We start from the raw sequence: 23,260 nt of genomic DNA, 5'->3' as shown, positions 1-23,260 counted from the left end.
ATCTCCTATTTTTCTCTAGGGTAAGATAAATTTCTACATCCAATTGAGTGCGTATGTTATTCCCTCTTTGAGACACATCTGATGAGAGTAAGGTTCACTTCTTCCCTCCTTCTACTCCACTGCAAAATCTTTTTCTTGTCTCTTTTATATGAAATAACTTACCTCATTATACCTCCCCTTTCCCTTTCTCCCAGTATGTTCTTTTTTGTCCATTAACTCCATCTTTTTACTATCTTATACACCTTCAAATTCAACTGTCTCTTATGAGTTATCAGTATCTTTCCATACAAGAATACAAGCATTTCAATATCATTACTGCCTCAAGATTTGCCCTTTCCATCCAAATTCTATAAGATCCACCTCAATCCCATACTTGAAGATCAAACTTTCTGATCACTTCTGATCATTTCATCAGGAAAGTTTTAAAGTCCCCTATTTCATTGAATGTTTTTCTTTTCCCCTGAAAGAGGATCTTCAGTTTTGCTGGGCAGTTGATTCTTGGTTGTAATCCAAGTTCTTTTGCCTTCCCAAATAGATAAGCCCTTAATATAGAAGCTGCTGAATCGTGTGTTATCCTGTACCTGCATGATATTTGACTTGTTTCTTTCTGGGGATCTGCAATATTTTCTCTTTGACTTGGGAGTTCCAAAATTTGACTAGAGTATTCTTGGCAGTTTTCATTTTGGGATCTCTTTCAGGAGGTGATCAGCAGATTCTTTCAATTTCTATTTTACCCTCTGCTTCTAAGATGTCAGAGTAATTTTCCTTAAGTATTTCTTGCAAAATGAAGTTTAAGGTCTTTTTTTGGTCATGGCTTTCAGTTATCCAATAATTTTTAAATTATCTCTCCTGGATCTGTATTTCCAATGAGATATTTCACATTTTCTTCAAGTTTTTCATTTTTTTGGTTTTGTTCTACTGTTTCTTGATTTTTCACAAAATCATCAGTTAGCTCCATTAGACATTTTAAATAATTTATTTTCTTCAGAGAGCTTTTGTTTCTTTTTTTCCAACTGGCCAATTATGCTTTTTTAAGGCATTCTTCTCCTCCTTGGTCTTCTGGACTGTTTTTCCCATTAAACCCAAACTAATTTTTTTTTTTTATTTTAGGTTTTTGCAAGGCAAATGGGGTTAAGTGGCCACACAGCTAGGTAATTATTAAGTGTCTGAGGCCAAATTTTATTGAACTCAAGTACTCCTGATTCTAGGGCTGGTGCTCTATCCACTGTCACCTAGCTGCCCACCAAACTGATTTCTTTAATGGTTTTTTTCCCACTCTTTTTTGTACTTCTTTCACCAAGCTGCTAAATTGGTATTTATGATTTTCCTACATCATTCTCATTTCTCATCCTAATTTTTCCTCTATGTCCGTTACTTGATTTTCAAAATCTTTTTCTGAGTTCTTGTACAGCCTGAGAACAATTCATATTTTTCTTGGAGTTTGTTATCATCTAAGTGTGTATTTTCATCCCCCATGAAACCAAAGTAATTGTCTGTGATTGGATTTCTTTTCTTTTATTGTTTGCTCATTTCCAAGCCTTGATTTTAACTCTTTGTCAAGGTGAGGGCTCTGCTTCCAGGCTGGAAAACACGGTGTATCTGAGTAAAGGCAAAACCACAGAGTACTGTCTCAGGGATACCAAAGAGACTTCTATAGTCTCCCCTGACCCCCTTACTGTCTATGTGCTGAGCACTGTGGAAGCAGCTGCCAGGTAGCTCCCTAACAGCTCCCCAGGCCTGCTTCCTGGGGTCATGTCTGCACTGAGGCCTGCACTGGACCAGGCTAAGCTCTCATTCTCATGTAGCAGAGTTTTCCTGCTCACCTTCTAAGTAGTCCTTGGAAATTCCTGGGCCAGACGGAAGAGGTCTGAAAAACCATTACTGTTGCCATAGACTCAGGCACCCTGTGATATTCTCATAAATGGCTGGAGCTGATTTACTCCAGTGCAGTCAAGGCTGCACTGAAGGTCCTTTCCAACTCCAGTATAACAGACATCTTCCCATGGATGTTTCAAGTTGTCTTGGGATGGAAAATTAGAAAATTGGATTACTCAATGTTTCTGTGTGTTCAGCCACTCTAGAATTTGGTTAGAGTCGTTATTTAAAGGTATTTGGAGTGGTTGTGGGAGAACTCCTAAGAGTCCTTGTCTTCACTCCACCATCTTGCTCAAAGTATTTTACATGATTAAACATATAATTTATATCAGACAGCTCACCATCTCAGGGAAGGGAGAAAGGAGGGAGGGATAGAATTTGGAACCCAAAACTTTAAAAAATTGTAAAAAATTGTTTTAACATATAATTGGGGAAAAATAAAATATTTTTAAAAAGGAGTCATTATTCATATAAAGCTGGGCTTGATCTTTTATAATTTCAGGGAATATACAGTAATACAGTCACTAAGTTGTCATGAAGTACAACACTGTTATGTACTAAGCTACAGTAGTCTTAAAATACAATCTAAAACAGATTCTACATTTACATAATACACCTTTTTCTGACCAAACAAAATTTTTAAGATTGAATAAATTATGGTTTCAAAATATAACAATCCAGCAATAATGAATAAATATTTTAATAACAATCTTATTAAAAATATGATGTAGTTGATTTTTAATAACACAAAATAATGAGAACAGCAAAGAAATAACTTTAATCTCCCAAACAGATTAAGATCAAATCACAATATTTTAATGATTTCATTTTCACTAACCTGAAATCACCTTTATTGTTTATTATCCTCTCTGGAGGACAGTACTGGGCAGAGCTTTCTAATACCACAATGTCAACAGTTCTGGTGTTGTTCCCACGTCGGGTTTGCACATGACAGCCCCAGTTTCCAGTGGATCCTGCCTGAATGTTTGAAATAGTTAAGGCACTGCAGAGAGAAATTAAGGACACACACATACACACACACACACACACACACAAGATCATTAGTAAACCAACGAAGTGATAGAAAAAGTAAATTCTGTAAAAAAACTACATATTTTTCTCAAGCTAATGGAGAAAAAGCTGTTGGCTGTGAAATGAAAAAAAGCAGGAAAATAACTTTTGCACCAAGTTTTATTCAAAACTCATTAATGGGGCAAGTAGATGGCACAGTGGCACACTGGCCCTGGAGTCAGGAGGATCTGACTTGGATCCAGCCTCAGACACTTAATAATTACCTAGATGTGTGACCTTGGAAAAGTGACTTAACTGCATTGTCTTGCAAAAACAAAAACAAAACTTATTTAATTATATTTTATAATAAAGAGCCTGTATGTTAGAACTAAGAACTATTAGTTTAGTGGTATCATGATATAGCAAAAAGAATCCTCCAAGAAGTGACCAAAGCTGACCACTAGCTAGTTATACTGCTGTGGGCAACTGATTCATATTCACATTATCTGTTTCTCATGTATAAAATATAAAATTTGAACCAGATAATCATTAAAGTAACTTCTAGTTTAAGCACACAATAGAACTGATAGAACAAGTTTTTTTTTAACATGCAGTTTTGAGAAGAAGCTCAGATCAGTTCTTTGAACACAAGTTTTTAAAAGTCCAGGAGCTGCTGGATAGCATATGCAAATTTTTAAATTTTTATTATTTTATTATTTTATTCCTCTCACCCCCACCACATGTTAAAACAAGTATCAACATTCATCTACAAAATTCTGAACTCCAAAGGCTCTCCCCTCTTCCCTCTTCCTCCATCCAACCTTCTAAGAAACAAGTCACTTGGTACAGGTTAAAAAATGTATAATCATGAGAAACATTACTGCAACTGTCATGTTGAAAAACATAACCACACCCCCTCAAAAAAAAAGAGAAACCCTAAGAAAAACAAAGTGGGAGGGGGAACATGCTTCAGTCTGTATTCAGACGCTATCAGCTCTGTCTTTGGGATTGACAGTATTCTTTATCATAAATTCTTTAGAATTCTCTTTGGTCACAGCATTGTTGAGAAAAGGTAGGTCATTCACAACAGATCATTCTGCAATATTGTTGTTACTTTGTGTAAAGTACATTTGCCATTGGATCTGCTCAGGTTAAGTTTTTTTACTGAGATTATCCTGTTCATCATTCCCCATAACAGAACAATATTTCATCTCAATCACACACCACAATTTGTTCAGTAATTCCCCAACCACTGGTCATTTCCTCCAGTTCCCTTCCATCAGAAGAGCTAGCATATGACATTTAAGAATAAATAAATATGATTCAAACTCCAGCAAAACACAAAATACTATTGACACTTTCTTAAGAAATAAAAATCACAAGGGGGGGGGGTGGAGCCAAGATGGCGACATGAACAGATCCAGTCTTAGGAGCTCTCTGATAAAAACTCATAAACTAAGGACTCTAACTAAACTTTCAAGAGACAGAACCCACAAAGGGACCCAGTGAGGCAGTTCTCCTATTCAAGGTAACCTGGAAAAGAGCAGAAAGGCTCTGCTCCCCAGGTCAGAGGGGCAGCCCACCAGAGCCAAAGAACTTCAGCCTCCCGGAGGCAGCCCCATGGCGCTGGGAGCCACAGCTCACAGCAGTGGGGGAGTCTCCTGAGCAGCACCCCGGGGACCACCGGACACAAACTGGGGGAACAGCAGGGGAACTCTGCCAGAGCGAGCACTTGGAGCCCAGCCCCCAGGGCACACAGCAAGCAGCTTGGTCTTTGGGCAGCCTAGACCTGGAACAGGAACAGGCAGAGCTGGTAAGCAGGAGCACCCAGGGCATGAGCCCATTGAGCTGAGGGAGGGGAGTGAAGAGATAGAGACTGCCCAGCTCTGTCCTCTGGCCCTGGAACAGGACTCTGGGGCTCTGAACACATTCAGATCCTGATCTCAGTCTAGGCCCCCCCATAGAACAACAGGGCCCCCCCACCTCGGCCCCGTGGCAGAGGGGGGTACTTATGGTCATTCACAGACCAGGAGGGAGGACAGAACCTCACAAACTGAGACACTTGTGGGAGTGTCCAAAAAGCTCAGGAAGCACCCCAAAAAACAGGCTTAGGCTGGGAAAATGAATAAGCAAAGAAACAAGAGGAAGACCATTGAGAAATATTTTGCAAATGAGCCCAAGAAGGATCAAAATACTCAGTCTAAAGATGAGGAAGCACAAGCTCCTGCATCTAAAGACTCCAAGAAAAACAGAAATTGGGCTCAGGCTATGACAGAGCTCAGAAAAGACTTTGAAAATCAAATGAGGAAGTTGGAAGAAAAACTGGGTAAAGAAATGAGAGAGATGCAGGAAAAACATGAAAATGAAGTCAGCAGCTTAGTCAAGGAAATCCAAAAAAATGCTGAAGAAAATGGCATGCTAAAAAAACAGCTTAGGTCAAATGGATAAAACAGTTCAAAAAGTTATTGAGGAGAAGAATGCTTTAAAAAAAGCAAAATTGGCCAGATGGAAAAAGAGATAAGAAAACTCTCTGAGGAGAACAAATCCTTCAGACAAAGAATAGAATTCAGGGAGATTGATGAATTTACCAGAAATCAGGAATCAATACTTCAAAACAAAAAAAAAATGAAAAATTAGAAGAAAATGTGAAATATCTCATTGAAAAAACAAGTGATATGGAAAACAGACTTAGGAAAGACAATTTGAAAATTATTGGAATACCTGAAAGTCATGATCAGGAAAAGACAGGAAAACTGTCCTGATATTCTAGAAGCAGAGGGCAAAATAGAAATGGAGAGAATCCACCGATCCCCCCCGAGGAAGAGATCCCAAAAAACCAACCACCAGGAATATTATAGCCAAGTTCCAGAACTCCCAAGTCAAAGAGAAAATATTACAAGCAGCCAGAAGGACACAGTTCAAATATCGTGGAGCTGCAGTCAGGATCACACAGGACTTAGCAGCAACTACATTGGAAGCTCATAGGGCTTGGAATACAATATACCGGAAGGCAAAAGAGCTTACAATGCAGCCAAGAATGAACTACCCAGCAAGGCTGAATGTCCTCTTCCAGGGAAAAAGATGGACTTTCAATGAACCAGGGGAATTTCAAATGTTCCTTTTGGAATGGCCAGAGCTGAACAGAAGGTTTGATCTTCAGATACAGGACTCAGGTGAAGCATGGAGATTGGAGGAGAGGGGGGAAATATGAGGGACTTAATGAGGATGAACTGCATGTATAGAAAAATGATACTGATAATACTCATATGAACCTTCTCAATTAATAGAGCAGGTAGAGAGAGCTTTTATAGTTGAAGCACAGGAGAAAGCTGAATTCGAAGATAAAATATGGTGAAAAAATGGAGTCAATCGGGAAAAAAAAGGGAAATAGAATGGGAGAAAGAAAAAGGAGAGGGGGAATAGGCTAAGATATTTCACATAATAAGATTTTTTTTATTACAATGAGCTATTGCAATGATATGGAAGGGGGGAGGCAAGGGGGAATGAGGGAACCTTTGCTCTCATCAGAGATGGCTAGGAGAGGAAACAGCAAATATACTCAATGGAGTATAGACAACTGGAGTAAGAAGGAAGGGGGAGCAGGGGGAAGGGGTGGGGAATGTGAATAAAGGAGGAGAGGATCGACCATGGGGGGACAGTGGTCAGATATAACACATTTTCTTTTTTACTTCTTGCAAGGGGCTGGGATTGGGAGGCCTGCCCAGGACCATAGGGCCAGGTGGATTCTGGGCCTAAGGGGTGGTATGGGGGCTCAGGGCTTCTTGGCCCCAGGACCAGGGATCTGTCTGCTACACCACTCAGTGACCCTACAGCAGAGTCAGAGTGAAAGGAGAGAGAAAATATAGTACATGGTAGTGGAAAAATAAGAAAGGAGGGAGTTGCGATCAGCAATGGCAACATTGGAAAAATATGGAAGTAACTTTTGTGATGGACTTATCATAAAGAACGTGATCCACCCACGACAGAGTTGATGGTGTTGGACCAAAGACTGAAGCACATTTTTTGTTATTATTATTTGGGGGAGGGTGCAGGGCAAGTGGGGCTGGGTGGCCTGCCTGGGGCCACATAGCAGGGTGATCTTTGGGTGTCTGGGGCCGGATTCGGACCCAGGTGCTCCTGGCTCAAGGGCCAATGCTCTGTCTGCCACCCAGCCACCCCTACTATTATTATTATTTTATTTTATTTTGGGTCTTTTTTTCCTTCTTTTTGGTTTTTGCAGGGCAGTGGGGATCGGTTGGCTTGCATGTCACATGGCTGGGTTATTATTGGGTTTATGAGGCTGGATATGGACTCGGGTGCTTGTGGCTCCAGGGCTGGTGCTTTGTCCATTGTGCCACCTGGCAATACCTACAATTATTACTATTTTTTTTTAATTTTAATTTTTTAGCTCCCCTTTACTTTTTCGCCCAAGCAAGTCTATCTATATTCATGGGGGGAGGGGTATTTTGTTTACTTTTAAACAAGTATATTTTATTAATGTAAAAAAAACATTTGTACAAAATAAGAATACAAAAAATAAATTTAAATAAAAAAATAAAGATCACAAGACAATAAATACAGTAGAAGAACCTTGCCTATATTTCTATATATTTTCTATCAATGGAGCAGGGCTGATTGATTAGCCAAAGAAACCTAGTAGAACTTCTATTCTTAGTCTTCATATAGGATTTCAATTTTCCAACTAACCTAAAAAAATTCACATATAACAATAAAAGGGAAGAGGAAAGGAAGAAAAGTACTCTAGAAAAGCAGAAAGTAAAATCTTACCAATTAATCTTTTCTTTCTTTTTTTTTTAAGATTTTTGCAAGGCAAATGGAGTTAAGTGGCTTACCCAAGGCCATACTGCTAGGTAATTGTCTTAGGCTGGATTTGAACTCAGGTACTCCTGACTCCAGGGTCAGTGCTCTATCCACTGCATCACCTAGCCGCCCCTCACTGCACCACCTAGCCGCCCCACCAATTAATATTAAACAACTAAAATGCCAATTTCTTGAGTTTTTATTAATATATTAAATATTTTCTAGTATTTTTTTTTACCCATCATTCTCATTTTTCAATTAAAAACCTACATACATACTCAGCTCTCCCTTATAATAAATGGAGAGGCAAGTTAACTGGCATAGTTAACACAATAAAAAGTGCATATAATTACAGCACCATCTCAGGGCTACACCAATTAAATAAGACTACAGGGTTAGATCCCATAGGGAATGACAAAAACAGGTTTAGGGTACTCTATGAGTCTACACTATTCAACAAACTAGACCACGAGCCAGCACAAGTTTGTTAAGCTTTAATTGTTTCACAGTGTGCACACACACACACACACACACACACACGCCAAAATATATAATTTCTAAGCAGCTAACATTCATAGCTGCCATTAGAAATTCAAAAAACAATGGCAAAATAATTTTTACATAATTTTTCTAAAAGAATTTTATAAGAATAAACAGAATGTAATAAACAGTAATTCAAAATCTAATACCTGCAGTTAGCATTTTCAAAGGTTAATACTGAAAAAGTACTTCACAAGATTTCAGTTAGCCTTTTATATTGTTAATATCATGATCTAAATTATCTTATTAATTTATTTAACCTATATGCCTTAATAAAAGGTAAGATTTGTATTTATCTGTTTATTAGAGGTTTTTTAATTTTATATTTGATCTTTTTGTTATGTTGAGTTCCAAGTTGTCTCCCTTCTGTTCTCAACCCAACATTAGAGAAGATCAACATTCAATATGGATATATGTGGAATGATACAATACATATTTCCATATATCAGTTCTTTCTTTGGAGGTGGATAGCATTTTCCTTCATAAGTCTTTCATACCTAATTTGAACATTCATATTATTCAGCGTAGCTCTGTTATTCAGTTCCACTTGAAATAATATTACTGTTACTATATATTCTCTTGGCCCTACTCATTTTACTCTGCATTATTTCATGTAATCTTTCCATGCTTTTCTAAAATCACCCAACTTGTTTGAAACTATGCCAAATAATAAAGTTGGACAATAAAACTGTGTATATCCTTCAATTAAGCAATACCCCACTAGTTCTATATCACAAAGAGATCATTAAAAAAGACCACACGTACAAAAATATTATAGTACCTCTTTTTGTCGGAGCAAAGAATTAGAAATTGAGGAGATGTCCATCAATTGGGGAATGATTGAATAAATTGTTCTATATGAATATGATGATGGAGTGCTGATGTTCTATAAAAAATCATGAATGGGTTATTCTGAAAAGACTGGAAAGACATATATGAACTGATGACTGAGGGAAGAGAACAGGACTAGGAGAACATTGTATAAATTAACAGATCACTAAATGATGATCAACTATAATGGACTTAGCTCTCTTTAGCTCTTCAGCAGGTTTATTCTAAAGGACTTGTGAAGGAAAATAGCATCTACATCAAGAGAAAATTATGGAGTCTGAATGCAAACCAAAGCATACCATTTTCCAATTTAAAAATGTTTATGCTTTACTGATCTAAAATTATTTTATAAAGCATCAGTCATCAAAACTGTCTGGCATTGGCTAAGAAATAGAGTGGTGGACCAGTGGAATAGATGAGGTGCAACAGTAGGAAATGATTCTAGTAATCTGCTGTTTGATAAACCCAAAGAGTCCTGCTATTGGAATAAAAACTCTCTCTTTGATAAAAACTGCTGGGAAAATTGGAAGTTAGTTTGGAAGAAACTTAGATTAGACCAACACCTCAGACCCTATACCAAGATAAGATCCAAATGGATACAGGATTTAGACATAAAAAACAATATTATAAGCAAATGAGAAGATCAAGGACTAGTTTACCTGTCAGATCTATGAAAAGTTTATGACTAAGGAAGAGATGGACAACATCACTAAAAATAAACTAGATGATTTTGATTACATTAAATTAAAAAACTTTTGCACAGACAAAACCACTGTAACCAAGATAAAAAGAAATGTAGTAAACTGGGAAACAATCTTTACAATCTTTCTGATAAAGGACTCATTTCTAAAATATACAGAGAGCTGAGTCATATTTTTAAAAAAGCCATCCCCCAAATGACAATTGGTCAAAGGATATGCAGAGGCAATTTATCGATGAGATCAAAGCAATCCATAGTCATATGAAAAATTGCTCTAAATCATGAATTGTTAGAGAAATGCAAATTAAAGCTTCTCTGAGGTACCACCTCACACCTTCAGACTGGCCAATATGACCAGAAAGGATAATGATCATTGTTAGAAGGGTTGTGGGAAATCTGGGACACTATTACATTGTTGGTGGAGCTGTGAACTCATCCAATCTTTCTGGAAAGAAATTTGGAACTACGCCCAAAGGGCAACAAAAATGTGCATACCCTTTGATCCAGCAATACCACTACTGGGTCTATACCCTGAAGAGATGATGAAAAAGGGTAAAAACATCACTTGTACAAAAATATTCATAGCAGCCCTGTTTGCAGTGGCAAAGAAATGGAAATCAAGTAAATGTCCTTCAATTGAGGAATGGCTTAGCAAACTGTGGTATAAGTATCTCATGGAACACTATTGTTCTATTAGAAACCAGGAGGGATGGGAATTCAGGGAAGTCTGGGATTTGCATGAACTGATGCTGAGTGAGATGAGCAGAACCAGGAAAACATTGTACACCCTAACAGCAACATGGGGGGTGATGATCAACCTTGATGGACTCACTCATTTCATCAGTGCAACAATCAGGGATAATTTCTGGGCTATCTGCAATGGTGAATGCCATCTGTATCTAGAAAATGAACCGTGGAGTTTGAACAAAGTCCAAGGACTATTTCCTTTAATTTAGGGGGAAAAAACTGATATCTTATTGTTTGATCTTGTTATCTCTTATACTTTATGTTTCCTCCTTAAGGATATGATTTCTCTCTCATCACACACAATTTGGATCAATGTATAACATGAAAACAATGTAAAAACTAACAAACTGCCTTCTGTGGCGGGGTAGGGGAAGGGAAGTAAGATGGGGGAAAAATTGTAAAATTCAAATAAAATCTTTAATGGAAAAAAGTATGCTTTATAGGGGTTTTTTTGCCCTCTCATAGTTTTCTGTTCATTTTTATATATTGATTCTTCTTTCACAACATGACTAATATGGAAATATGTTGTTTAACATAGTTATACATGTATAACCTATATCAAATTGAAAGTTGGGGGAGGGGGGAGAAAAATGTGTAACCCAAAATCTTACAAGAAATAAATTCCAAACACTATCATTACAAGTAGTTGGAACAATAAATTAATTTTTAAGATAAATGAAATAAAATAAATCTGCTTGCCATTTCTTATGGTACAGTAGTATTCCATCCCAATCAAATATAGCAACTCAAATCTACCTTTCTTATCCCAATATCTCTGCTGACCTCCAATTTCCCATCTTCAACTGCCTTTCAGTCATTTCAAAGTGGATATTCACTAGAAATCTAAACTCATTATATATCCAAAACAGAACTTAATACCTTTTCCCCAAATGTTCCCCTCTCCCCATCTTCCCTATTACTGGAGAGAGCAAAATTATCCTACCAATTCCTCCAATGTTCACAAGCTATGTCACCATGAATTCCTCACCATCTCTCACACACAACCCCATATTCAAGCTATTGCCAAGGTTTGAAGGTTACCTTTGCAACATCTCTTAAATTCTCTTCTGACACTACCACCACTCTAGTGTAGGCTTTCTTTAGCTCATACATTATGACATGCAGAGTCTGCCTGCCCCAAGTTTCTCCATTCTCCAATTTATTTTATGTTCCACCACTTAAGTGATTTTCCTAAAACCCAGGTCCAATTATATAATCTCCCCCCTCTGCTCAAAATACTCCCAGTGGTTCCCTATTGCAACCAGGAACAAATACAAAATACTCTATTTGGCATTCAAAGTTCTTCATTACCTAGACCCATTCCACCTTTCCTGTCTTCCTATACCTTACTTTCTGATCACCAGCTGTATCCTGCTCTTCTTCAGCTTTGGATCCCTCCCATCACTCACCCCCTTCACTCCTGCCCAGATGCCACTAAGTAAAGGGGAAAAAAAAAATCAAGTGACCATTCTGAAACCAGTTTATGTTAAACAAGTTCAAATGGGTCCTTGGGACTAATGGACAAAACTATCTCCCTCACCAACTCAATCTCTCACTCTGCACAGCAACTTTTCCAAGACATTTCATCCTTCCTCAAATCTCCTGTGGCTCCACTCCCCTCCCCCCCACTATCTCAGTTGAGAAACTTGCTTTATATCTTCCCCTTCACAACCAAGACACTCCATCTTGTAGGTCCAGGAATTTTCTCTGGTTGTCCATGATGCCTGAAAGGCTTTCTCCTCTGCTCCACTTACTGACTTTTCTGCCTTCCTTTTTTAGGTCCCAACTAAAATCTCACTTATTACAGAAAGACTTTTCTAATCCCTCCTATTCAGCATCTTTCTCCTTTTAATCATTTCCTATTTATCTTGTTTGTAGTTTTGCTTTATATATTTTTGCATGTCAGCTCCACCATTGAGATTGTGAGTTCCTTGAAGGCAGGGTCTGTATTTAGCTTCTTTTTTGGATTCCCCAGGCTTAGCACACTCTGGCCCAAAGCAGGCAATTAATAAATGTTTGATTGATTGTTAAAAGCCATTCTGGAGCTGTGGAACTATCCAGAGTTCTGAAGTGCATATACAATTATCAAGTGGATAACAACCTAATTAATAACCTCTGCTTGCCTTAAACCTTATCCTATCAACTGACTATATCAGGCCTAATATATGTTTACTCCTAAAAATAGACTTCTGCACTCTTCAGTTGATTACAAAGTTTAAATAAACCTATTTTTTTGAAAACTGCATTTATATTGAAAAATAAGGGATCAAAGATGTGAAATTCACATGAAGGATATTTTGAATACATTGTATGCAAAAACAGTGACATTATTAGTGCTGCCTATTGCTCCATGTTAAAGTCAATGAAAAGAATGTTCATATTTCAGGAGCTTAGAAAACTTTCAAAGCCAAAAGATCCAATTTAGCTTGTAACCATCCTTTAAGATTTATTTATTCCAATGTTGATCTGATGTCTATCAAAACAGTGCAAAGTTTTCTTTAACATGCAATTTTATATTTGTGATTTCTGAATCCTAAATGAATTATGAATGTAGATGACTAATACAGACTACCCAAGACCCCTGGTAGCAGACATTCACCTTATTTATGTCTATTTGCTATAATATGAAACAACTGAATACTGATATAATTATCAATATCCCTTTAGAATACTATATGTGGCATTAGTAGAATCAAGAAACTATAAAGTGAAGGGGCCACAAAGAAGGACTTGTATCAACATACACATATGTATATATAAAACTAAGCATGCATGCTCAAACACATGAAACAGTTAATACCTATACTGACAATTTGATTGAGTTCTTATGGAAGGTGTCACACAGTACTTAAATTGCCACCATATATACTTTTTTTAAAAAAAGTTTATTTATTTAAGGAATAGGGGTTAAGTGACTTGCCCAAGGCAACACAGCTAGGCAAATAAATGACTGGATTTGAACTCAGATCCTCCTGGCTTCAGGACCAGTGTTTTATGCACTGCACCATCTAGCTATCCCCTCACTATATATTCTTTAAAAATATTACAATTAGAATGGGAGAAGACTAGCCAATTTTAAAAAGACATATACCCTCTGTTTCTAAGACTCCCATTTCCTAATTCATCTTGATATGAAGAAGCTATATTTTCCACAAGGCTAAATGCTTACAGTAACAAGAAGCCCTAAAAGCAGGAAATAAAAGTTTAGCAACAATAAATAGATTTAAAAACTGGATATGGAATTTAAAAACTCAGCAAATTCCTGGAAAATATAATCCAGTGAAAAGAAATGCTAAACATTTAGAAAAATACTCCTTTTTAAGAAAGAGATCAGATATAACTATTTAGTAGGATACTGAAAACAGAATAAGTAATAAATATATTTTTTAATTTCTAAATAAGTTAAAATAAAATGCAGCCTAAATTCCAACAATAAACTAAAAAATATAATCTACAAAAATAATTCTTTACTTAAAAAAAATTACCTTGCAATCAATGAGCAGTTGTGAATCATGTTCTTTTCAACAAAGATACCTTGAGATTCATTAGTTTCAACTATTCTTCCATCCTGGTACCACAATACCTGCATGTCCTGATCAATATAAGAAGCCATACATTGAAAGGGAAGGCTGTCCCCTTCAAAAACAACCTGACGATGAGATGGAGTCATGTAGAAAGATGGTAATTCAAGAGGAGGATCTAGAACCATTTGGGGGGAAAATGTAGTAAGCTAATAGCACTACAAATAAAAACAAAATTGAAAAATTACAGAGATAAGAAACAAAATAAAACAAATAGAAAAACAGATCACTAACATAATGACAATAAATTTACTGCTGAATAAGTTGTATGCCTTTCATATGATTAACAAAAATAGAGTTGAGTAGGTTTCAAAGAAAAACTTCATCCATATTAAGCTGTCTCCTTAAAAGTTGACTCTAGAGTAGGTATCACGTAAGGACACCATTAAGTCCCCTTGTTGAATGACATTAGTGTTCACCAGCTACATTCTAATTAATACTGAGAAAAAATGAATAATTAACTGATGTGAAAGTTACATATTGTTTTACTTTAAAATTGCATTACTATTCATTAGTCATTATTGCTAACTGATAGAAAACACTGAATAAATCACTATAAATATAAATTAGCTTTCACTAAATAAGAAGCCATTAAGATGAAACTAGATTAAAATTTGGGTGAAAAACTCCCTTTAGGCAAAAATCACTTATGGAACATTTCTAGTTTAAGTACTTTAATTGGATAACATGATGAATTTTGTTTTTTAAGTAGTCCTAGAAAAGCTCATGCAGAGATTTTAGTATAAAATTTTAGTATAATTTTAGTATAAAAATAGCAAACAAAATGACCAGAATAACATCTGATGGAATACCAAAATTATAAGAATTCAAAATGTTTCTCCTTACCACAAGTCAATAGCTCCTGTTTAACACCTGTAACTGGTTGAGCATGAAGTGATTTAGGGTAAGCACATCTGGTTTCCCGTACAGTGATATTTCTCTCTTTTACCCATCGATGCATCCACAATATATTGCAATCACACAAAAGGTACTCAGTTTGAAATTCTCTAAAATATGCAAGAAATAAATTACAATTATTGAAAATGATTAATTTGTACTTATATTAACATGAAAATGTTATTTGTGTTTTATCTCTCACTGAAGTCTTCCTAAGGTTTGCCTCTTTGTCCTTATGCTTTTTTTTTGGCGGGGGGGGGGGGGGGGGGGGGGGGGGGGTTGGCTGGAGCTGGTTTGCTCGGGCATAGTGAGATAAGGGCTGCAGCCCTATCCAGCCCTGGTGGAATAGATCCTGTGGATCTTCCAAGTTGTCTTCCTAAGACTATCTCACTTAGTCTTTCTGTGTGTTCTGCTACTCTAGAATTTGGTTAATGTTTTAATTTAAAGCATTTGACATGTTCTCTTCGATTTTTGCAAGGCAAATGGGGTTAAGTGGCTTGCCCAAGGCCACACAGCTAGGTAATTATTAAATGCCTGAGACTGGATTTGAACCCAGGTACTCCTGACTCCAAAGCCAGTGCTTTATCCACTACACCACGTAGCCGCCCATGATTTTTTTCTTATTAAGTAGATCATGTGCTATGTTATGTTTATAGTTATTTTGTAAACTACAAATATCAAATGTATTACATACCACAACTATTTCTTGCTTTTTCCTTATTATGCTGTTCTTCTAATATTGAACTTGTCTCCCATGCTTGATAAAAATCCTGGACTTAGTCATAAAGTATCATTAATACAAGATATATCTATATTTTATTAGTTAATATTGAATATGTTTACATCAATTTTCATTAGGAAATTTAGTCAGATTCTCTATATTATGATAAAAAGTTATTTATTCTTGTAAAGTTTGAAAGAATATAGTCATTAATCTCTCTGGGGCAGGTGTTCTTTTCTCAGGGTAAATTAGGAAAATGACTAATCATTTCTTATTCTAATAACATAATTTATATGAATAATTTTGTTTCATTTATTTTTTCTTAATTTATACAAAAAAAAGCAGCTTGCTTGCCTCAAATTCAGAAAACCTGGACTTATCTCTTGGCATATATTGGTTTTGTGACTATGGGAAAGTCATTTACTCTTAGCCAGTTGCCTAGGGAACCAACAAGTTAAGATGCAACAGTCCATAAAGGGGGAAAAACCTATTTTGTTTAAGAATTTTGATTTTAAAAAGAAAAAAAATTCTCTGTAACATTTCCTAATAACATCCATATTTTTGTTTTTATTTATTAATATTAATATTTTTAATATTTAGGCTGGTATTTCTTCCCTTTTTTAGTCTAAATTTAATATGAATTTGTCTATTTATTATCTTTTTCAAAGTAATTTTGTTTTATCAATTCAAATAATCTGTTTCTCTATTCTATTTATCCATAAATGTCTTCAGAATTCATAAGGATGACTACTGGTATTTTAAAACAAAGTGGAAAATCCCTCTCACACTTCCTATGAAGTAATTTAAAATTCGAAAATTATATTTATGTCAGGTTATAAGGAAGTATTTAATTAGGTCCCTTAGTTTTATAAAACAAAGTAGACAGCATAAGTATTTTTTGTATTGGGATGAACTAAAGTAAAACTAGCAACCACACCAAATATACTTGATCAGAAAATAGATTATGTGAAAAGAGGAACAATAAGAACCTGAACATAAAAAAAAAGTAAGATTCTAGCCTTAGTAAGCTCCTATCTCATCCCCAGCTATCATTTTTGCTTCAGATCTTGTTGACACTGGTTTCAAAACTGGACAACTTTTTCTCTTTTAGATAAAAAACTTCTATCATTTTCAAAACTAGGTTAGCCTTTGCTTCCTTTAAACTTTCTAGCGAGGGCCTACTCTGACGAGAAAAGTGACCTGCAAGAAATGTTCTTATTGTAAATGTCTTCTCCATGGGAAGAATAGCAGAGACAATAACTGAGAGCAACTTTAAAAAAAAAAAAAGGCAAGTCATCAGAATTTCCTTTTTGAAGCTCTCTGCAAGAATAAGATTTCTTATCTATGACAAGAAACTTTTTTGAATAACTAACTTATTGTAGATATAGATAGAAAGATAAATATTTTCACACACACAATAATTAAAGGGTTTTTTTAAACTAAAACTGTGTTTGATGGGAAAAAAATTTTTCAGAGGAAACCAATGCATATTTCACCCTCTAGTATGAAAATTTCATCTCCTAGTATGGAAATTTCCCTTTGAAGAATACAGATATAAAATACATGATGAAATTTGGCAGATAATCATGATTGGTAAACAAATATTTTAAAATACAATTTATCTATTAAATGTGCTTTTTTATATTTCTTTCTTTCTTTTTAAGGACAAGAAAAAAGATCACCCTGATCTAGACCAAGTTAATGCAATTGTGTTTGGGGAAAAAGAAAAAAAACAAAAAACAATTGGTTCAATTATACATCACAAACTGCAGTTCCAGAAAACTACCGTAGAACAACTGCTATACAAACATGAGTGGATGCAGAAGCTGTATTAAAGAAGCATTCTAAAATACCTCTAGGAATCAGAAATTAAATTAGAATGGAAAAAAATTACAGTCCAAAAGCATAAAATGTTCTCAAACAACAGATATTATGAATTAAAGTTTATTGTTGAGAAAGAATATAAAATCAAAGAAAAATCATCTATTTATAAGGGAGTCAAAGAAAATATTACTATCAAATGCTATGAACATAATTATGTTAGTTTATATAATATTTGGCAACAAATATTTTTCAAAACTTGAAATTTACCTGAACTCATAGGATATGAATGTTCACTTCAGTTATGAACAGGATAGGAATAATCTATAATGGATTTGGAAAATGATACGAACTTTTCAAGAAAAATTTCAACATTATAAAACACCATTTAGGTAGGCAATGAATATAGTACCACACGAGAGTCAAAAAGACCTAAGTTCAAATCCAGCCTCAAAGAACTTACTAGTTGTGGTACTCTGAACAAGTCACTTAACCTTGTTTGCCTCAGGTTTTTAACATGTATAAAATTAATTGGAGAAGGAAATAGCAAACCATTCCATTACATTTTTGCCATGGAAGTCCCTAATAAAATCATGAACAATAAGGCATAACTGAAAATGATTGATTAGGCTAATTTTTTAAATTTAATCAATAGAAAAATTTACTCACAAAGACCTTAATGAACCAAGGTAATCAAAAGTTCCTTGTGCTAATGAAGAAAACAAATTTCCTGAAAGATTTCTGTAAGAAAAAAAAAGAAATTTCATTTCATAACACATTTTTCCTTAGTATTATATGCCATTTTTGTAAACCTTCATTTCCCAAAAATTACTCCAAAACTGCAAATTATATACCCTGATATTAGAAGCAATATTGTACACTCAAAGAGTAAAGTAGATTTATAGTAAGAAGACATGAATTTTAATCTGGGTTTTTCAATTTACTACCCATATGTAAACTGAGAAAAATATAATATCCCAAGACCTCAGTTACCATCCCTCAGGAAGCTATATAACATAGTATATAGAACACTAAACCTGGCAGTCAAGAAGACTTATCTCCCTGAATTCAACTAGCTGTGTGACCCTGGGCTAGTTATTCAACCTTGTTTGCTAATGAGTTGGAAATGCAAATGGCAAACCACTCCAGTATTTCTGCAAAAAAAAAAAAAAAAATGCAGTAACAAAAAGTTGAATACAAGTGAAACAACAGGACAACTAAAAACAGGGAACAATCTAGATGACTTTTAAGGATCCTTACCAGTTCCAAATCTAATATCCTGTGAGTTTTATAAAACTGTCTCTAATTTCACAGGAAGAAATCCTTTTAAATAATTTATTTATGATAGGTTTAGATAAGCTATGTATTAGAATGCCTCTAAAGTATTTCTAAATATTATAGTTAAGAAAATTTTTTTTTACATTTTTGTCATTCATTCATTCAACCATTAATTTTAGAAAATTTGTTATAAATACTAGGGACAAGATCTTGGCTCTCTTAATCTAATTTGCTTATTCTTATTAGGTTGCTAAATGAGATTGTTTTTTCTATCAGTCTTCTGATAACCTTAGCAATGCTCTTCTCAGTTCACTTGGAAAGAATTTTAGAGATTCATAAATCACAGAATCATAACTTTTAAGCTGTAAATGACCTTAGAGGACCAGTTCCCTCATTATGCAGATAAGGAGGTTGAGGTTCAGATAACTGATGGAACTGCCCCAAATCAATAATAATGGAAGAACGGAAATTTGTCCTCTAATTTCAAATCCTGTACTCTTTCCACTACGCCATGCTGTTTCAGTCACTGTATATAATAACAACCCAAAGATAAAATTAAATCAGGAGATGCATTGCCTGAATGCTATCTCCTATTTGAAAAAATATAATTTCGTGCATAAAGTCTTAAAGTTAAAATGGAAAATACACTATTTTTTAGAAAAATAACCACTTTATTGAAATCATTTCCAACTGATACATAAGGAGCAAATACAGTTAATTCAGATAATCTCACAAATAGTAAAAAAGAACATCTGTTCAACAAAATACATCTTTAAGTAAAGCAGACAGAGATTAAGTGATTTGCCCAGGGTGATACAACTAGTAAGCATCTGAATCCATAATTGAACTCAAGTCTTCTTGACTCTAAACCAGAACTATAACCAGTTGTCATTCAATGATATATTAGCACTAGTAGGAACAGTGGTAGGAGTTGAAAATTTATAGTATTTTAGATACTAACAAAGCATTTTCATGTGTACTGTCTCACTGCATTAAGAAAGCACAACTGAAGTGATGTGAAAGACTACATGTTCCTGAAAGGCATATGTTATATTAAGGAGACAGCTTGTGTATATATAGAAGTACAAGAGCTTAAAACTATCTCTGTTCTCAAGGAGTTTACATTCTAGATTACCATCTTCTGGAGGGCAGCAGTTTTGTCATCTTTCACTACTGAATAACTGATGTTTAATAAATTTTCATGTTTTAGAGAAACAAAAGATAATACTTACAATCTGACAAGATTTGTGAGTCCTCTAAATATGTTTGCATTCAAACATCCTATTCTGTTGTTGGTCAAATCCCTAAGACAGAAATAAAAGAGTGTATTGCTCTCATTATACATGTCCAAGATAGATTTTTCAATCAAGCACAGATGGATGGTACCTTTTATTTTCTCTATGGTCAGTTAGTCAGTCAACATACACTGATTAGGCACTTAGTGATACAGAAGTACAGGCAGGTGCTGTTATTTTCTTTAACCCTGTTGGGGAAATCCTGAGTATTTACTAACTTGATCAAAAATCAACAGCTGGTAAGCATCAGACTCAGAATGTGAATCAACTTACCCACCTCCTAAATACTTTTGTATAACTAGCTTCCTAGCTTCTCAATACTGTCTGAATCTCCTTCTCTCTATCTTTCATGTAACTTTACACAAAATTGGAATGGGGTGATCTGGAGGTTCTCCCAAGATTAAATTCTTAATGGCTGGCTGATTAAACTCTTAATGATGTCTGACACAGTGAAAGAGGGCTCATGACATTATGCTAAATGAATTTTTAACTTTAGAAGTGGGGAGGGGACCTGGACAATCAAAGGTAATGGAAAAAAAAAATGTGACCCATGTGGAAAAGAGGTTAGAGGAAGATAAGTTATCAGAAGCAATTAAGACTTTGAGGTTCATTCGTGAAACATTCTGAAGCTTATTATTTTCTACCTCTGTATCATCAACCTAAAGAAAACATAGTTTTTGATCACAGTAGCAAAAAATTGAATTAATTTCTGATTTTTATCTCCTACCCAAGTAATCTGAAGGTATTTCAGTCATTTATTTCAACATTATCTCAATATAATTACTTTAATAGGACTTCTATTTTGTTTTTAAAAAGTACTTATAGTGATCTCTGATTTCCTCATAGTGGAGAAACAAAAGCAGAAAGATTATATGATCATCTACCACCAGATGGATAAATCCCACTGAGTTGCCTAAAGCAGGGTGATTTGCCAAACATACACAGCTGGAGTCAAAGGTTAGATCTGTCTGACTCTAAGTCCAGTATTCAATCCACTAAGCAATACTACTTCTATTATATCTTCCTAAAGTTTTGATGAGATTTTTTTATACAACCACTACTTTTGAGGAATCTATAAAATATTTTAGTATATATAACAATTTGCCTTCTATTTTGAAATACTTAGCTAAAAAGTCAACAAAGAATCTTTAACTTCGACTTTTAATTATACAATTTTCAAAGGGCCAGTGATATAGAAAGAGAAATATTAAATATTGCCAAATTCTGGAGTCTTCTGGCTGGTAAAATACTAGATAACAAATCCTTCACTATATTTTCCAATAAAGTCTCAAATTTCTCCTTCACCTGTTTTAACTGCTTATATATTGAGTAAGAACTTCAGAGTTAGAAAAGTGCTTTAATTAACTGTTGACTATAGAACCAATTATATTTTAAATTACAATAATAATGGGTCAATACTCCTAAACAAAGGACTTAAACCATTTTTCACCTCTTCCTAGGGTATTTTAAGTCTTTTTTAAAAATTTAAATTTAGTCTTCTTCAACTGATATAAATTAACTGATTATAAGAAAATGTCTACCATTATGCTGTTAAAACTGCTTTCTATTAAACAGACATCAAATATAGGCAATACTAATGTTTAAGCTATCGCCAAATAAATAGTAACCAAAACTATTTGGAGCATTTTACCAAGTCTAAGCACTTGGGAAGAACTGAGAAGTCAATAATATATAGCAAATGCTAAAAGTATGCAACTAATATTACCAATAAAAGAATGAAGATAGATTTAACTGGATAGCAATCCATTAGAAAAAGAAATAGAATTTTTTAATTGATAGTAAATACTACAAAGTAGATACCCTCCCCCTACTTACCCCATACAAAAAAATCTAAACATGGTATTAGTCTGTTTTAAATGCTAATAGTAGTAAAGATAATACTAGACATACAAATAGATGTTTAGTACTCAGAAATTTTCCATAATATTACATCCAGTGAAATTTGACAATATAAATGAATAAATGCAAAATCTTTCAAGGATGTCCATAATACACAATATAAATACAATTAAATGAGATGAAAGATTATTGGCTGCTCTTGTTGAAATTTATTGAAACATTCATAAAACTATTCCAAGTGATGAAACAGCTATTTATGAATTGAAATTAATTTCAAAAGATCAAATACTTACAATCTTTTTAGTGAGGAAAGTCCCCAGAAAGCACCTGGATCTATAGTACTAATAAGATTATTTCTCAGATCCCTGTTATTAAAAAAAATTAACATGAAATTAACATATGAAAAGCATTGAAAAATATACTTTCTAATCCATTCACAAAAACAGTGAGGTATCCTAAATACATTTTATCTATATAAAAGCATACATGTTTTCTTTAGGTCCTATGATTATTCCACATGATAAAAAAGGTATTTATAAGCTCAAATTAATTTCACGTCATTTTACCATCAGAAAATGTAAAATCAAAATTTCTCTACTCCATTAACTATGCCACATCACATTTGAAGCTATATAATTTATGCCTAGATTATTGTAAGGCTTCCAGGATGTTCTCCCAAATGTTTTTCTTTTTCTGCTCCAATCCACTCACCACAACCAAATTAAAGCATCATTTTAGTTATGATACTTTTGCTGCTCAAAAATCTTCTATGCTTCCATTCTGTCTACAAGATCAAAGTCCTTAGTATGGCACTCACATCCAGCTCTGATAAAGAAGAGCCTGAAGTCTAAATCCCTCTCCACTATTCACTCTTTGTTATTACCTCTCTCATTATCAATTTTCTTATGTGAAAAATAAAAGGGTAGAAGGGAGGAATGATCTAAGTTCTTCTATAGATCTCTAATACCTAAAAACCTCATTAAGCTCCAGGGCAAAGGCAATATATATCCTCTAATCCTGAACACATTCACTTTGTCTATATTCTTTGCTATATTATTTCTTCTGTTCAAATATCTCCTTCATTCTTGACATCTAGCCAAATCCTAATCAATCCTTAAGTCCCAATTCCCTCTATGTTACCTTCCACATCTATGTTTACTCCATGTCTACTCCATGTCGGTACTTTACTAAGCACCTCCTGCCACTCTTTAGAGTTTTCAGTTTTCTCCTCTTAAACTCAGTCAATTTTTATCTATAGCATTTACTTGATAACTGTTTATTT

The 23,260-nt window shown here is 34.7% G+C and overlaps 1 protein-coding gene across 1 annotated transcript in view; it reads right to left on the bottom strand.

The window, feature by feature from the left end:
• ADGRA3 (adhesion G protein-coupled receptor A3) overlaps positions 1-23,260 on the bottom strand; it is a 145,284-nt gene that overhangs the window by 73,715 nt on the left and 48,309 nt on the right. Inside the window, exons 3-8 of the mRNA XM_074229707.1 lie at positions 22,272-22,343; positions 20,056-20,127; positions 18,215-18,286; positions 14,953-15,113; positions 14,011-14,224; positions 2,714-2,878 (exon numbers count right to left, since the gene is read on the bottom strand). Of these exons, the coding sequence (XP_074085808.1) occupies positions 2,714-2,878; positions 14,011-14,224; positions 14,953-15,113; positions 18,215-18,286; positions 20,056-20,127; positions 22,272-22,343 (756 nt within the window). The remainder of the gene's footprint in view (positions 1-2,713; positions 2,879-14,010; positions 14,225-14,952; positions 15,114-18,214; positions 18,287-20,055; positions 20,128-22,271; positions 22,344-23,260) is intronic.

This window comes from Macrotis lagotis, chromosome 3 (genome assembly GCF_037893015.1).
Source record: "Macrotis lagotis isolate mMagLag1 chromosome 3, bilby.v1.9.chrom.fasta, whole genome shotgun sequence".
Classification (NCBI taxonomy): domain Eukaryota; kingdom Metazoa; phylum Chordata; class Mammalia; order Peramelemorphia; family Peramelidae; genus Macrotis; species Macrotis lagotis.
The sequence above is the reverse complement of the archived record's forward strand: the minus strand, read 5'-3'. Positions and strand labels throughout refer to the sequence as shown.